General features: G+C 40.1%; 1 protein-coding gene across 2 annotated transcripts; it reads right to left on the bottom strand.

Annotated features, from left to right (window-relative positions):
- Positions 1-2339: 2339 nt before the first annotated feature.
- On the bottom strand, positions 2340-12384 carry LOC120304410 (zinc finger and SCAN domain-containing protein 21-like). Of its 2 annotated transcripts, XR_005555715.1 has the most exons (5): positions 11469-12384; positions 7311-7437; positions 5737-5838; positions 3437-4974; positions 2340-2999 (listed from the first exon to the last, which is right to left on the bottom strand). XR_005555715.1 is itself a non-coding variant. In XM_039334910.1 (4 exons), exons 1-4 carry the CDS (start codon positions 12354-12356, stop codon positions 3644-3646), a joined length of 2448 nt encoding a protein of 815 aa, XP_039190844.1. In that variant the 5' UTR covers positions 12357-12384; the 3' UTR covers positions 2482-3643. The 2 variants fall into 2 exon arrangements, 1 of the variants encoding a protein (XP_039190844.1); XM_039334910.1 differs by having other exon boundaries at positions 2482-4974.
- Between the last annotated feature and the right edge of the window lie 5213 nt (positions 12385-17597).

Here is a 17597-nt window from a genome sequence, read left to right on the forward strand (position 1 = left end):
AATAAACCAACTTTATATTCCTTTTACTTCTAACAGTCTTGATCTTTAATCCCTTCAGGTACTGGATTTCTTTTCATTTTTTCTTTCTCCCTCTCATAAAATCTTTCAAATTTTTAACAAGACTTTTTCTAAAAAATCCAGTATAGGAAAGTTATCCAGGTCACTTTTTGGTTTATTTATTATTTATATATCATTTCTAATATTAAAACCTCAGCTGGTATTCATTATATATGCAGTAGTTCACCTTTCAAATCTATTTCAGAGTTGTCCAATAAAACATGTGCCTCTTCTATAATATCTTTTAAACATAGGCTATCTATAATAGCAGAAATATTTTTTAAAAAAACTTACGGGTCCATTGCCCATGCTGACTGGAGAATTTTGGGAACTGAAATCCACATAACTTAAAGTAGCCACGGTTAAAAAACACTGACCCAAAATGTACTTGGCTCCACCATTGTATATGGCTGTTTGGGGAGAGTTTTATCAGTCTTATAAAAAACAGTTCCAGAGTTGTGAAGGCAAAATATAGAATAGTGGATATCAAAATATCAGAAGCAGATTCCAATCAAATGTTAACACTGTTTAGCTGGAAAATGTTATTTACATCACTGATTCCAGATTCACACTCAGGGCAGGAATCTGGTTTAAAGCCTTGCCTCATTGCTAGTTTCTGTCCTCCATTTGAATAGACCCAACTGGTTCATACTGTAAGGAAAAACTGTGATAGTGGAATTAATATTCTAGAGCAGTGGTTCTCAATCTTTCTAATGCCGCGACCCCATAATACAGTTCCCCATGTTGTGGTGACCCCAACCACTTATACATCACCGGGTGCCAGGGTCGTGGCCAAAGAAAAGGGGAAAAAAATGGCGGACAGCCTTGTTTGGCGACCCCCGTGAAATGGTCGTTCGACCCCAAATGGGGTCCCGACCCACAGGTTGAGAACCACTGTTCTAGAGGCAGTACAGCCTCTAGATTTTTTTTTTATGTGAATTCTTGCACTGAGCAGAGATTTGATCTTGGTAGCTTAAGAGGCTTTAAGAGGCCCTTTGCAGTTTCTAATTGTATGAAATACTGAATGCACTCTTTGGCATATGTTCTTTCATCACATGAAGAAACATTCATTGTGTTTGGACAAGTTCCAGGCAAGTTCAATCAGTCAATTTCAACTTCTCGTGGGCAAAAAAAAAAGATCTTGCAAAGTTGGAATTGATTGAACTTTTTAGTCCCACCCAGTCTGCCATTACCACCGTAGCCACGCCCACCCAATGGGCCACACCCACCCAATGAGCCACACCCACCCGGCATCCGACGATGCATAAGTGGGTTTTGGGTTGCAGTTTGGGCACTCAGTCTCTAAAAGGTTCGCCATCACTGGTATAGGGCTTCCTGCCTGAGCAGAGAATTGGACTAGAAGACCTCCAAGGTCCCTTCCAATTCTGTTATTCTGTTCCAGATTTTGTGTGTCCTTAGTCTAGACCAGTGATGGCGAACCTTTTAGAGATTGAGTGCCCAAACTGCAACCCAAAACCCTCTTATGGATCGTCGAGTGCTAGGTGGGTGTGGCCCATTGGCTGGGTGTGGCCAGTTGGGTGGGCGTGGCCCATTGGGTGGGCATGGCTCCGGTGGTAACGGCAGACTGGGTGGGACTAAAAAGTTCAGTCAATCAATTCCAACTTTGCAAGACCTTTTTTTTTCCCGCGAGAAGTTGAAATTGACTGATTGAACCTTTTTTTTTCTTTTGCACATGGCGGCAGAGACCTAAAGTGAAAAGGTTTTATAAAACCCAGCTGAAGGCCTAGGACTGGGGCGATGGCATGTGTGCCCACAGAGAGGGCTCTGAGTGCCCACTGGTCTAGACAGCTAGGTTGAGTAAACTCAGTCAGTTCATATCCCATATAGAATCATACAGTAGTGATTTGTTCAGTACATGTAGTCCTCAACTTACAACAGTTTATTTAGTGACCATTTGAAGGTACAACTAAAAATGACTTATGACCGTTTTTCACACTTAATAACCATTGTGGCATCCCCAGGGTCGTGATCAAAATTCAGGTGCTCAGCAACTAATTCATATTTATGACAGTTACAGTGTCCCAGGATCATTTTACAACATTTTGACAAGCAAAATCAATGGAGAAGCCAGATTCACTTCACAACTGTGTTACTAACTTTAGAACTGTAATGATTCACTTAACAACAGTGACAAGAAAGGTTGTTAAATGGGGCAAAATTCACTTAACAACTGTGTCACTTAGCAATAGGAATTTTGGGCTCAATTGTTGAGAACTACCTGTATATTGTTTTAGTTTAGGATTAAATTATATAGTCAGAGTTGGATAAGACAGACTTCTGCTAAACATGCAGAGAAATTTTATGCATACATTTTATATAAATCATTATTAAGACTTCCTTTTGAAATACGTTTAATATTCCAGCCAAGGTTTAAACGTAATAATTGTCAATAACAGTTGTAAATGAAACAAGGATAACAGAATCTATTTAATGTACCGAATAGTTTATTTTAGCATTATTCTTGACACCTAGGGCATTACAGTTCATTTTATTCATTACTTTTCCAGACTCCGTGTATTTCATGATGGGTTGAGCATAACTTAAAATAAGGGATTTTATATCTGTGAAATAAATTAATAAGTTCTGCAAGGAACAAGACATATTAAAGCCACAGTCTGTTCAATGGAGGGGGATTTGATTGCCCATCTCCGGTTCGAGTCCACAAGAGAAGAGAGGAATTTCTATGGTGTACCATGCAATGGAAGATATCCTCCCAAGGACACATTTAAAAAATAAATATTTATTTGACCATAAAAAAACAGCCAAGCTGTTAGTTTTAATCTTTAAATTTAATTAGTATTTGGACTATATATATATTTTAAATAACATTGTCTCTGGCTGGCTGGCTGGAAAATTCTGAAAGTTGACGTCTACGTGTCTTGAACTTGTCAAGGTTGGGAAGTCCTGTTGTAGAAGATGCCCTGCAATTCCAGAGGTAGGAAAAATTAAAAATGTGCTGGCTTTACAAAACCCTTAACAGGTATCAAAAGTATCTTGGCTCTGTCTTCAGGTAGCTCTTCTTGGACTCCATGAGCCTATCTCATTTCTTTTTCTCATTTGCTCAAACTCAGGAACAGCTACTGAATATTACTGGTTGCAAACACAATGCACTTTCCTTACATCTTACAAGAAGCTTTTTCTTGCCGTTTTTGTGATAATGACTAAGGGAGCAACAATGCCTTAAGTTTTCCACCTGTTGTCTGTTTCCATATACAGTGTTAATCCCTGGAGATAATGGCAGCAAAAAAGGCTAGTCAAATATTTAGGAATGAGAAATATTTGTTTTAAAGGAAAAAATGGTAACGAAAGAGAACGTTGTGAAAATATTTGGGTTTTTTTAAAAAACTGTATACCATACCTGGACTATTTTTTTTTTCAGATGTTCCTCTGAATGTGATAATGAAGCCTAGCAATTTACAGCAGATCAATTGCAAGGGAGGCCTGCAGCCTTAGCAAGTCTTTCATCCCTTCCTATGTTTTCTGTTACTATTTCTCTGCCAGCGATTTCTTTTGCCCATCGCAAGCCTTGGTTTCTCTTTTGGCTTCCCAGGATGCCCAGCCACCTCTATGTAGTGGTGCAATTCTGCTGACCATTAGCTTTGGAAGAAGAAGCCCATGTTTTTGAAATCCAGGCAAGATTCTCACCCGTTGAGGGTGGATTCTCACCCTTCATTCGGAAAGAGGCTTTTCCATCAGGTGGCATGAAGACCCCCTCGGAAGTGTTGGAAGATGGGTCTTCAGTGGGCCCTGCTGGGTCAGTGGTATCTGGATGCATGCGGCCATGCTTCACAAGGTGAGATATCTGGCTGAACCTCTGTCCACAGACTGCACAAGCGTAGGGCTTCTCACCGGTGTGGGTCCTTTCATGCTGCACCAGGGTGGACCTGTCACTGAAACGCTTGGAGCAGATCGAGCAAGGATAAGGCCGTTCTCCAGTGTGTACTCGCTGATGGATGGTGAGATTGGAGCTATGGCAGAAGGACTTGCCACAGACAAAGCACTTGTACGGCTTGTTACCCGTATGGATCTTGAGATGAGTCCGAAGATTGCAACTTTGGGAAAAAGCTTTCCCGCATTCAGGACACTGATAAGGTCGTTCCCCGCTATGCGTTCGCAAATGGATATGTAAGTTGCTCGGATGCCTGAAACACTTTTCACACAATGTGCAGGCATATGGCTTCTCCCGGGTCTGGACATATCGGTGTTGGCGCAGGTCAAACCTCTGCTTGAAGGACCGTCCGCAATCCGGGCATGTGAGATCGGAGACCACAGTGGCACTGAAAGGAGGATTCCACGTGGTGACTGGGAGAGGGGCTTCGTGGACTTTTACTTCCAGAAATGCCTGCTGATGATCTTTCTCCTGGACAATCTTTTCACACAACTGGGTTTCCTTGTTCAGCATGGGAGGTTTGTTCAGAACCTCAGATTTCTTCTTCTGTTTGGGGTGCTCCCCTACTGATGCAGTTGGCTTCTTTAGCTGTGATGGCCTAGCACCTTGAGGAGCCAGAGTCTTCTTTTGTTTGCCAGCCTTGGCAGTCAAAATTTGGCTTCCTGATTCCTGTTTTTTAGATGTTTTCTGCAGCAATGATGGTTGAGGCCTATCTTTTGTGGAAGCCAACTTTTCTGTTGTGAGCGACTGATACTTCTTTCTTTTGGAAGATTTCTTCTTTGGGGAAATCAATGGCTTTTTAAGGGGGAGGGTACTAGTTGGGGGCACTGATGTGGCAGCCTCTTTGATAGAGTTAGAAGATGACTCTTTGACAGGTGTTTCCCCCAGACTCACATTGTCCTGAGGCACTTCCATCGCGATGGCTTGTACTTTAACTGTCTTTGTGGCTCTCTTTAAAAAAGAATGTTTTTCGGCCCCTTGGATAACAGTTGGTGACAGTTGGTTTCCTGCAACGGAAAGAAGTAAAAGCAGTCACTTCTGAAGGAAACTGAAGAGTTTATCTCCCTCCCCCCAGCTCCATTATTTAACTGGGAAATAGGTTTAAGGAAGGAAAGCTTTCTCTTGATTCCCAATCTGGATATCGCTATGGTAGGCTTTCCTCTGATTCAGAGAAAAATAACGTAGGGCATACTTTTCCTCTTTTTTCTTTGAGAGATGTTCTCTGAAAGCTGATGGCATTGGGTTGGTGGATGGAGAAGGGGAAGAAAAAAATGGCTTTTTTAAAAGGTTAAAGATGTCTTAGATTCTGGGGAAGCCTACCATGTCTACTCTGTCTCTTCAGGAATGAGAAAGTAGAAAATGGTGCAAGTTTTGTTGTTAAATTTTGGGAGTGTAATCTGGATATGTTCTTGGGGCTGAAAATTGGCTCTGGGGGCTCCACCCAGTGGGTTGCTTACCCCTAAATACATAGATAGCTTCCTAGTAACCATAGGTCAAAATCATTCAGATGGCATCCTTGTCTGTGCTATTGAAGTCTCACCTCTTTTCTGACCCTCTCCTGCAGACATCCCTGGAGAATTTGCACACACTTAGCCCTCCCCCCAATTAATTTAAATCATAATTCCTGCTGCTAATAGTAGAAGAAACAGGACTTATTTAGTATGGATGTCTATACGTAGATGTGTGTATTATAAAAATTAGGCTATAAAGAATTAGGCAACAGGTTAAGTGGATCTTAACTAAACTCCCCGTTCAGTCTTCCTCCTTACCTATAAATCGATCTTTTGGAGAATTTATGGTATTATTCTGAAAATACAGTTCTCCCCCTTGCTGTATCCGGGTGATTATCTCGGGTTTCTCCAGTGAAATTCCTGCCCAAGAGAAAGAAGCAGAGCATAACCAAAGATTTATGCCTTCCCAATTTCTCAGTGAAAAATCCTAAAAGTCAGGTCAAACACAAAGAGGCACCACAATGGTTTAAGCATTAAGAGCAGGCTGGGGAAGGGAGAGTTGATCTAGATCAGAACCAGAGCAAGAGATTAATAAAGAGGCACCAAGATCAGTCCTATTTTCTTTCCCTTGAATGTCTCTTATTAACCTGTACAGGAATCCTCGACTTATAACAGTTCACTCAAAATTACAACAGTACTGAAAAATGTGACTTATGACCGTTTTTCAGAGTTACAACCTTTGTAGCATCTCCATGGTCATGTGATCAAAATTCAGATGCTTGGCAACTGGTTCGTATTTATGGTCATTCCTGTGTCCCAAGGTCATGTGACCACCTTTTGCAACCTTCCGACAGGCAAAGCCAATGGGGAAGCCGGATTGACTTAACAACTGGATTACATTAACTGCAGTGATTCCCTTAACAGCTGTGGCAAGAGAGATCATAAAGTGGGGGCAAAACTCACTTAACAAATGTCTCACTTAACAATAGAAATTTTGGGTTCAATTGTGGTCGTAAGTCGAGGATTACCTGTACAACCCACAAAGACAGCATAGTTGTGAAGATTATGAAATAGGGGCAGGCAGATACAGTTCAAGTCCAGCTTCAGCCCCAGAAGCTCACTGGATGACTTCCAGGGTTGCTTTGGGGAAAAATAGCAGGAGGGATTGCTACATATAGGTAATCCTCAACTTACAACTATATGTTTAGCGACTTTGAAATTACATCGGTATTGAAAAAAGTGATTTACGACCAGTTCTCACAATTACGACTGCCGCAGCATCCCCAAGGTCATGTGAACAAAAATTTGGGCACTTGCCATATATTTATGACAGTTGCAACATTCTGGGATCGCATGATCCTGACCGTTTGCGACTTCCCAGCCACTTCCAACAGGTAAAGTAGTCAATATGGGAAGTCAGATTCATCATAATGACATAATGATTCATTTAACTGCGGTTATTTGCTTAACAACTGTGAGAAAACAGGTTGTAAAACTGGGCATGACTCACACAACAACTGCCTTGTTTTGCAATGGACGTTCTGTCCCAATAGTCACCATAAATTAAGTATCTATATATACCACCTTGAGCTCCTGAATGGATGGCACTATCTGAACCAAATAAATACCTTTACAGAGCATTAGAAGGTTCAGACAACCACACTATGCTGTAGAGGAGACAACCATCATTTCCCCAAGACTTCCAGGGTTCGGCTAATTTAGTATTCCAAGACAGATGTCCTCCAAATGTCGTGGGCCATTAATCCCTTCTCCGGTCATTTGGGTCCTTGATCAGAAGCATTAGAAGCTAGATTCATCATGGGATTTGAAAAGCATTGTTCCTGAGTTGCCATGGAAACAAGCAGGGCTGAAGAAAACTGGCCAATCCTCACCCAGAGTGGACACATTCTGAAAATTCTCCATCATGACATCATCGTACAGTGCTCGTTGCTCTTCAGTTAGCAAGGCCTGCTCTTCACTGGAAAACCTCACATCAATGTCTTTGAATGGCACTGGTGGCTTTTGGGTTGTGGAGAAAGGGGATGAAAGAGACACATTCAGAAATCAGATGAGGAAAAAAATTAAATAAAACTCCCAACAGATTAATCCCCAAATATATCGGTTGGAAAGCTTTCACGCACACTCAAATCCCTTCAGTGAGCACTCTCAGCGTAACAACTGTAAGAAGAAAGAGGGGTTCCGTTCTGAGCTGGGATTTTGCAAGAATGATGCTGGACAGGCTACTTGGAGAGGAGGTGATTTTATTTGAGAGTATAAAAGACGGCACTCAAAGGCAGACTACAGTTTTGGTACAGGGGTTGGTAATGTTTATAGGAAAGGTGGTCCTTTGTGAGATATGTGTGAATGTGTTCTTTATAATGTTTAATTTGATGGACATGCAGCTCTGGAGGTGAAACATTTTATTGGACTTTTATTAAGTTTACAGATCTTTTCTTTGATATGTTTCTATATGCTGACTTTGGGTACCACCTCTGTGTACCCAGGGAAATTGTATTGAGAAAGTACTTTCCCTGTCTGCTATTATTTATGCAGGTTAATTGACTTAGCCCAGTCATTAATTATCGATGGAAGAAATGGTTTAGTGATATTTGCAACTTTGTGTTGACTTTGTTTGTCACATCATTTTCTAGTTCCCGTTACTTGTGGGTTGTGCTAATGATTAAAAAAAAAGATAGAGGCAGCGCAGAAATAAATTAAATTTCTGAATTAAATTTCTTCCAACACTATGGAATTCATATGATGTTCCTATTTTACTTTGACTCTAACTCCAGTACTGTGATGGGATATGAAACTGAAGAAGAGATGGGGTGGGGGGATGTCAGCAGTAGCACCACAACTTCCTATTCTCATTCCAGAGAGGGGCCCAAGACAAGAAATTGCACAGTGCTGAATTGGATGAGGATTGGGGGGGGGGAGATCAGGATAGCCACACCCTAGAACAGGGGTGTCCTATCTTGGCAACCTTAAGACCTATTGGATCTGGATTCTGGTTTTGAAATCACAGTGGAATGGACGCAGGAAGATGGGGCTCCATATTTCATGTTCGATTTCGCCCCACTGGGGACCCTGGAAAAGGTTGAAAGTCACCCCCTAGAGCCAACAAGGAAGGAGGGGACCTTCATTGATTGCAGGAGGGCGGCAGCCCTTCCATTTGATCTGAGGAAGCCCTCCAAACCTGACTTTTAGAGCTGTGTTGTGAAACTATCTCCTTGCAGGAGAAATACACTTCATTGCTAGAGATGATGGAATATTTTGGATTATAAATCCTTGATTGATGAACAATTTTGTGTTATAAAGACCACCTACAAAAAATGAAATGGATGTCCCATACTCAACTTTAAATAGTAAAAAACCATCTCTAACACTGGTTCCCAAAGTTTTTAGTTTGACATATTACCAAGAAAATATGGATGAAGATCAGAAAGAAATTCTCTCCATGTTAAAATCAATACAAGAGACTATTGCTTTAGCTTGTGATGAGACTAGAAATAAGACAAAGGAGATAAAAGAATAATTTTCTAATCTAAATTTACAAACCCAGAACATGACTACAAAGAAGGAATTAGCAACCCAGAAAATAGAAGGAAAACTAGAGGAAGCAGATCCAAAAGTTGAGAACCTAAAGGAAGGAACCAACCAACAGATTCAGACAACTGAAGAACTAGAAGACGGAGCGATAATATTGGAAATGGAAAAGACATCTTACCAATCAAGAATTCAGGACATATTTGAGGAAAAGGAAGAAGAACAGATTGAATGGAAGATAGAACTGTTAGCAGAACTGTGGGGAATTGGAGAAGAAGGGAGGCTATTTAATTAATATCAATGAGTTCGTTCTTCCAAAAATGCTTTAACCAAATGGTCTTATTCCAAATAACATATACAAAAAAAGAGAAAAAATTACGATTCAAATGCATTTACTTGGAAAATTAGTTGGCAAAGGAAGAAAGCTAGAATAAGACTGGAGAAAATAGAGGTTTTGATCCATTAGATGGGATATTATATTATTAATTAAATGTTTGAATATGATGGAGAATAGATAATTGCTAGAAATAGAAGTACTGTACTATCATAACTAGAAAGATAAGATGTATGATTAGAATATTAGATTTTGGTTTAAGAGAAAACGTTAAGAAGTCTGAATAAGGGAAGCTTTTGGTTACCCAAATATAACTTATTTTGAAATTATAAACAATAGAGACATTTTGAACTGATGGGAAATTAAAATTTAAAAAAGCGAAAACAGGATACTGATTGAACATATGGATATTAAGAGCAAATGCAATTAAGATATGTTTTGGTTAGAAAAGCAATCTAAAACTGATATTATTGATATTATGAGAAAAATGTAACAAAGATGTTGATATTCAATTGTATATTTATTAATAACAATAAGAATTGTATTTGCCTAGTGTGGGAAAACAGGTACTACCATAAGAAGAGAGGAAACATTTGTTGGTGTAATATTGGATCTAGATTGAAGGTTAATATATACCACTGAATTACTAATGGAGCCAGACAACACATTATCTACTAATGGACCCAGACAACACATTTGATTGTAAAACTAGAAAATTAATAAAATATTTATATAAAAAAGACCCTAGAATTCCCCATGGTGGGAAGTCCACAAGTCTCAACAGTTGTCAAGGAAGTCCCCTGCTCTAGAATCTCCCAGGCTATATTTATTCATTTAAATTTATTTGCTGCTTATTTCTCTGTGGGGCTACTCTAGGCAGCTTACAACAATACAAACAGAGAAATGAAAAGAAGCATAAACATAACTGTAGTAAAGTAATGGAACAATAGAATAAACTATGAAAAAAGAAATGATACAGTCTGTCTATTAGGCTAAAAAGTTATAGCTTTAGTCTGGCAAGATTCTGTCTATCAGGTGTAACTGTCAATATCTTTCTATTAGGTAAAACAATATCCTTTATATCAAACTAAAAAACTGGATTCGATTGAATTTCATTGTGTCATCTTAGGCCTGACAAGTACTTACAGCTCCCATAACCACTTCACCCATTTCAAAATTTTACAGGAAATGTTTGAAGACACCTGTCTTAGAGGCAAGAATCTTAACCTGATTGCCTGCACATCAGATTGAGGCAACTGCTGTGGTTTTGCAAAGAGAAAGAGAAGCTACACATTTTTTTGTATGGAAAAGCCCCAGATGCAGACTTAAGTTAGAATGCTGATAATTGGTTAATGAAAGAATAAAGTGCATATCATTAGTGGTTCAAAACCATCATATAGTTCCTATTTTTCTTTGCAAAGCCATATCAGATACCTCCACCTGATCTTCATCCCCCTAACTTATGTAGTGAACCAAATTAACTAGGGAAACCTGACATAGGTGAAATTTACCATATCCAGGCTGCAAAATCCAGACAACTATTAGATGGCAGCCAGACTTTTGTGGATCTCATTGCTGGTATCTAATGGCTGTCTCGATTTTTACAGCCCAGATAGGGTATGCCTGAAAATAAAAAAAAGCACGGCTGCCACTATATTCAAGAGAGCCAGCTAATGTGGTTTGGTGGAAATTAAAATAGTTCTAACAGCCAGATAATCTTAAATTTTCCAACCCAGCTTTACTTAAGTTTTCCAACACAGCTTTGCATCCATTCATTTCACATATTGATACAGGTAGTCCTTAACTTACAATCAGTTGCTTAGTAACCATTTGAAATTATGAAGCTATTTATAAACTAATTTCAACATATTGATGTCTCCCCTCCCACAATCGTGTGACTGCATTTTGGGCGCTCAGCAACTAGGACCCTTTTAGAGCTATTGGCAGCTTCCTTGGAAACCAGCATTTCACATTTATCCATAGTGAACAGCAGGTTCACTTAACAACCACCACAAAAAAGGTCTTAAAATCAAATTTGGTCATGCCCCATCACAACTTAAGACCCTAATTCCCAGGCTCAATTACTATTGTAACTTGAGGACTACCTGTATAACTAAACTCAGCAGTTTCCTATATCAAATTCCTTTTCCAGCACTTACGTCCCTCTCACCTCATTTCCCAGCTGGAAACTTTCAATGAGATCCACAGCCTGAGCACAAGTCTCTGGGCAGCATCCTTGGACCCAGTCTTTCATTTCTGGGGGCAGGATGGTTAGAAACTGTTCCAGTATTATTAACTCCAAAATCTGTTCTTTGGTGTGCCTTTCCGGCTTCAACCAGCGCTGTCCAAGGGCCTGGAGAATTTGGCAGGTTTCTCGAGGGCCTTTGGCTTCCTGGTATCGGAACTGCCTGAAGCACTGGTGTTGCATTTCTCTTGTGATGCCGTATTGGTGCAGGATGCGCTCTTTGACCATGTCGTAGTCATTAGCAAGATTGGGTTCCAAGATGCTGCAAGCCAAAAGAGCTTTGCGGCTCAGATATGGCTTCAGTTTAGTAACCCACTCTGCCCTGGGCCAGCGGTTGGTGTAGGCCACGGACTCAAATCCCTCCAAGTAATCTTCAATGTCATCCTCTAGGTGGAGTTGAAGCATCCATGTGTTTTTCAGTGGAAGAGACAAGGGTGATACAACCTCAGGAACAGTATCTACACCCGCCACAACCTCTTCAGATGAACTTGCTGGTTCTGAGCTCTTCAGAGGACTATCTGTTTCATTAGATTGCAGCTTTTCACAGTTTGTGGCATCTGGCCATGACTGGTTGCTCGTTGATTGCAATGCTTGAGTGCCCACAAGTGATGAGCCATTTTCAGCATCTTTCCAGTATTGAGATGCTTCCTCTGGTGTCATCTGATGGAGGAATTCTTCAGAGTTCCCACAATACACTAAACCTGGTAGCTCAGTTATGTTTGTAGAATGATGAGTCTCTTCAGAAGATGGTTGCAATTGGCTCTCCATGTCAATGTTCAGCCCAGTCTCCATTGTAGTAGCAATTGTCTTCATCTTTACAAGATCAAAACTACTTTCCAAGAAGCTGTTGAGAGGCACTCAATCCAGTCTTTTAGAGCCAATAAATAATTTAATACTACTTAAGTTGGTTGTGAAATACTCTTGACAACAGAAGGACCAAGAGATACAGCAGCCTTCCAGTCTGAAATTGCAGTGCTTCCAAGGAATCCTTCTAAGCATAGAGGGGGGGGGAGTCAAAGGCTTATGCTTACATAATTAAGATATCTCCTAATTTCAGGATGAAGTTTATCACCACAATGACCAGGGGGGAAAAAAGCAAAAACAAATCAGAATCTCCTTTCCAGAGAGTTTGGACACACAGGATGTTGTGAATTGGCCAATTTTTATTTATTTAAATTATTTGAGTTTTTATATTATCAAACCCTGATATATTCTAACCCTTTTAAGGCTCTTCTAACACTTAAACACATTTTTTTTAGGTAAAAAAGATGGTATATAAATTTGAGGGGGAGTATTATTTTCAAGTATTGTTTGTGGATCATATCATATTGAAGAAAGACAATTTAAAATTGAATATCGAGCATGTGTTCCCCCAACTCAGATTTCAAGTCAAGTATTTCAGAGGAAGCTATTTCAGGAGAACTCAAACTGGCATCTACTTGCCCTTTGTGATGGAAAATTAATGCTAGAAATTTAGAAGAAATTTGTTCTATATGTGAGAGCCATTTGGTGTAATGGTTAAGGCATCAAGCTAGAAAAAGGGAAACATGAGTTCCAGTCCTGCCTTAGGCACAATGCCAGCTGGGTGATTTTGGGCCAGTCACTTTCTCTCAGCCCTAGGAAGGAGGCAATGCAAACCACTTCTGAGAAATCTTTCCAATAAAATTGCAGAGAGTTGTCCAGTCTCTTAGACTCGGACACAATTAAATGGAAGCAAAAAAAAAAAAAAAATCTATATCTGAACCAGAATAAAAATTTGTGGTCTTACTCATTCTCTAAATTTTGTGGCACATTTAAAAAATGCAAACAAATGCATAAATTAGGCACAAGGAAACAATGTTACCAAATTATAACTCTCAGCAACTTTTCAATTATCATGGTAAAGGGTTAAGGATGTTGGCATTTGCAAATAGCAACAACAACAATGCATACTGATGCTGAAATAGATTACAAGCTGGGGGGAAAATGAGACAATGAAACTGATCTTAATCCTGCAAGTGTATCTGTTCACTCCAATTCCACCTCTGGCAATGTTTGAGAATATTTGGCCCTGATAAAGCCAGCTGTGTTCCAATCTCAGAAGCCAGATCTTCTACCAGAATGAACAGAATAACTGGCCTCAGAACAAAGCAAGGCGATGTCTGCTGTACAGTTCCCAGCCCCATCAGGAAGTATAACCAATGCCAAGGGATACTAAAAGAGTTTTACAAATAGTCCCCGACTTACGACCTGACTGGTCTAGTGACCATTCAAAGTTACAATGGACCTTCAAAAAGATAGTTATGACCCAGTTTTGGAGTTCTAATGTCGTCCACCCCTCCACAATCACATGACTGCATTTTGGGCACTTGACAAAGTCTGCATAATGGCTATTTGCAGCTCCCTGTGGTCCTGTGACCATGATTTATGACCTTTTCTGCCAGAAACCCAGCATTTACAATGTGTTCCCTTAATAAATGTCACCAAACGTCATAAAATCAGGCCTGGAAGTGTGGTGACTTACTTTACAGCCATCACAATTTACGACTGTAATTATGGGGCTCAATTACACTTGAAGACTACCTGTAGTTCAGCAGTATTGGGGGTGTCAGAGGTTTCCTATCCCTGTTTCAAAGGAACCTTCCTCAGCCTAAATAGCACCGAGTTCCAGATTCTCCAGCCTGGATGGCTGTTGCTGATCCATGGGAGGAAATAACCAGACTTACAATCAGGCAGGCAAAAGAAGAAATACAATAGCTACCATCCCGCTAAGAATTAAAACATTCAAAATTCCAGGTTGAAAAAATAATAATTAGTGGTCATATATTGTTTCCTCTTTAGGAACAGTGCCTTCTGCATTATAGGAGGCTTTGCACGTAGCCCCGATTTGCAGCTTTGCCACAAGCCAGCTGAAATCAGAGGCAGAGAATCATTTGCATTTAATATGCTGGCCTATATTGTTCCTTATTATTCATGTTCTGTATGTTCTTTTTCTTCCAACTGTTTTCCCACAAAAGTTCTGCTTTTTTTGTTTTTGTATTAACTGTGTTGACCTATTTGTTGCAACAGAAATTGACCAACCAGCCTGTCACCCAAGCCTAATGTCATAGGCTCAGAGTGAGTTACTTGCTCAAAGTCACCCAGCCAGTTTTTCGTGCTTAAGATGGGACTAGAACTCACCATTTCCCGGTTTCTAGCCTGGTTCCTTAACCACTAAGGTAAACTGGCTTTTCCATTCATGTACTGGATATAAGACACCTAAAAGGGGTTTACAGTTGTTTCATTTTCCTTCTTTTTGTGGTAGCTGCTTCCGTTTGGTCATGATGCAGCATTGCCTCTTCATCCCCAGCAGAACTAACCAAGACTTTCCCATCATCTCAAAATCCAGAACCTTTAAGATCGGCTCAGTTCCATTTCTCACAGCAACTTTCATCCCTTCTGAGATATAACAGTATGAGTCAAGCTTAGTGAGACCTGTCCTCTAGTTGTTCATGTATGTATATGTATATGTGTGTGTGTGTGTGTGTGTGTGTGTACACACACACACACACACACACACACAGTGTTCTGGATCAAGGTCCATCTTTTCACTGAACTCAAAACCCAATCCATTGCTTTACTCCTCCCCACCTTTTTCAGCCCATAGGCCCCCCTGCTTCTTAGAGTCAACAGGCCAGTACATCCTACATGTACTTTGTCCTACAATCTGCATCAAATAAGCGTTCTATGTCATAATATATTCACGATGCACAATCAAGCAACATACCTTCTTGCACTTCCTACTCCACTGAAGGGATTCCTTGACTCACCCAGATTTTCTTGCCAGTGCCTCTCTTCCTGTTCCTTTTATGAAATCATCTTCCTGCACCCCATCAATCCAAAATATTCTCTCTTCACTTTCCCTGGCAACTCTTCACACCTCTCAGCTCACACCTATATGGGGTGCAACATTCTTCTAGTCACTCCACGGAGCTATTTCTTCAACCTGCGCAAATCCCTCTAGATTTTCTTTTGCCCACCAATTGTCCGGTTTCTTCTTCTGCTGTCTTTTGGCATCTGCTCCTTTATCTGGCTGTGTCTTTTCTCACAGTCCTATTTGCTCAGACAGGCAGTTCCTGCTCTGCGGCTGTCCAATCATAAACATCTGGAGGCTATTTTTAAACCTCTGAATTAAGCATGAGATAGGCAGGAAAGCCTGCCACTCTGAAGACGCAAGACTGACGCTTCACCACGATTAGTTTTTTTCCCCCTTCTGCCTTCTGACATAGCCAACCTCTCTCTTTGCATTTCCTTGTGCAATCAAATCCACAAACTTTAATCCAATCCACAAATCTTTTGTTGATAGCCAAGGGGCATACAGCCTGCATGCTTATATAAGTTAAGCAGGCAAGGGATAAAATATACATACATACATATAAATATTAATCATGTTCATTTGGAATATATAGCAGAAAAAGGAAACTTGAGAGTTCACAAGGTTGATGTTATATGGAACAAAATTGTGACCGAATTTGGATGTTCTGCTTTGGATACCACAAAGCCCCCCCCCCCCTCCAGAAGGTAACAAGGAAAACAAGTCATGAAGAGGATGTGTAGCGTCCCAGACAATCCTGCGGACCCTGCTCAAGCATCAAGCATCATTTGATGCTGATTTTTTTTACAACTTACAGCTTTCACCCTTATTCTAGCAACACTAAGATGCACTGCCATTTTTTCAACTCCTTCTTTTTTGATGAAAGAAAGATAATAATAATAATTTTATTGTCACTTTGAATATACCCCAATTGGCATACATCAAAATGAAATTTCGTTGCCTACAGCTCTCAAGGGTCATCACCTCCAATATACACTCCTTGTTTGTGGCCAGCTCAAGTTTCAGAAAGTCTATTTTAGTCTCTAGGGAGCGAACGATGCACGACAACCTCGCCTTCTTTCCTTTTTCTGATCCTGTCTCTTCCACCTTTTCCTTAAAGGGGCTTAAAGATTGCAGTTTATTGGAGAATCTGGGACAACATTTGCAGAAGTTTGTGCCATGTTGTTCCTAAGGTCCTAAGGCTGCCACCCATTGTTTAGTGACTTGGCTGGAAGTATGCGTAACATAAAATAAAAAATCTTCCTAGGTGTAGAGTACCGCAGTAAACAACATACATTTTAAAAAATCAGTTACATCTATCACAATCATCGCTTTTGAAGCCTGAATCGTGAAAGCTCATTTCCGCGGTAAATGTACTGTCTGCCTGTAAGCAAAAAAACACTCCCCATTTCAGTGCCTTTGAAAAGAATTGATTTTGGAATAGGTGCAGACACTACTGGGTAAGTTTTCTTCCGATCCTGTGGGAAGGCCTTTCTTAGCCCTGCTGCTTGGAAAGCAAATTTTGGCTGTGCAGGACAGAAGAGCCCTCAACTTATGCCCACAGTTGGGACCAGAATTTTTTTTTTTTTTTTTTGCTAAGCAAGGCAGTTAAATGAGTCATGCCTGATTTTACAATCATTTTGCCAGGATTGTTAAGCAAATCACTATAGCTGTTAAACAAATCATGCAGTTATTCTGCAAATCTGGCTTCCCCCATTGATGTTGCTTGTTGTAAATAAATTGAGAAGGTCGCAAATGATAATCATGTGGCCCCAGGATGCTGCAACCATCATAAATACATGCTGGTTGCCAAGAGCTGAGATTTTGATCCAGTAACTGTGGGGATGCTGTGACTATTGTAGGTGCAAAGACCAGCTCTAAGTCACTTTTTTCAGTGTTGTCATAACTTAGAACAGTCACTGAACTGTCATAAGTTGAAGACTACCTATATTATCTTAAGTTCTTTCAGAAAGCAATGTTTACAGATTTTTTGTTTTTTTTAACCTAGTAAATGAGTTGTAATCACTCTTTGTATATTGCTTCTAACTTGCAAATCCCTCTCATCAAATGTAGAGAGAAATACAATAGCCCTGAGCTTGTTTTGTTTCTGTACCACAATCTGCTCTCCAGAAAGTACACCTTTAATCTCTTTTACATCACAATAGATGAATGGATCGTTTTATCGCAAATAATTTGACAGGGTTGATACCAAAGTCAGAATG

This window comes from Crotalus tigris, unplaced genomic scaffold, assembly GCF_016545835.1.
Source record: "Crotalus tigris isolate CLP2741 ecotype Arizona unplaced genomic scaffold, ASM1654583v1 scf7180000017639.5415321, whole genome shotgun sequence".
Lineage (NCBI taxonomy): Eukaryota > Metazoa > Chordata > Lepidosauria > Squamata > Viperidae > Crotalus > Crotalus tigris.

Excerpts from the sequence above, each read along its gene's own strand:
- LOC120304410 (XM_039334910.1), bottom strand. The coding sequence starts at position 12,356 with ATGAAGACAATTGCTACTACAATGGAGACTGGGCTGAACATTGACATG. Across the intron at positions 5,839-7,310 it reads TCAGAATGTGTCCACTCTGG|GAATTTCACTGGAGAAACCC; the intron begins GTGAGGATTGGC and ends TCTCTTGGGCAG. Across the intron at positions 4,975-5,736 it reads TCCAAAAGATCGATTTATAG|GAAACCAACTGTCACCAACT; the intron begins GTAAGGAGGAAG and ends TTTCCGTTGCAG.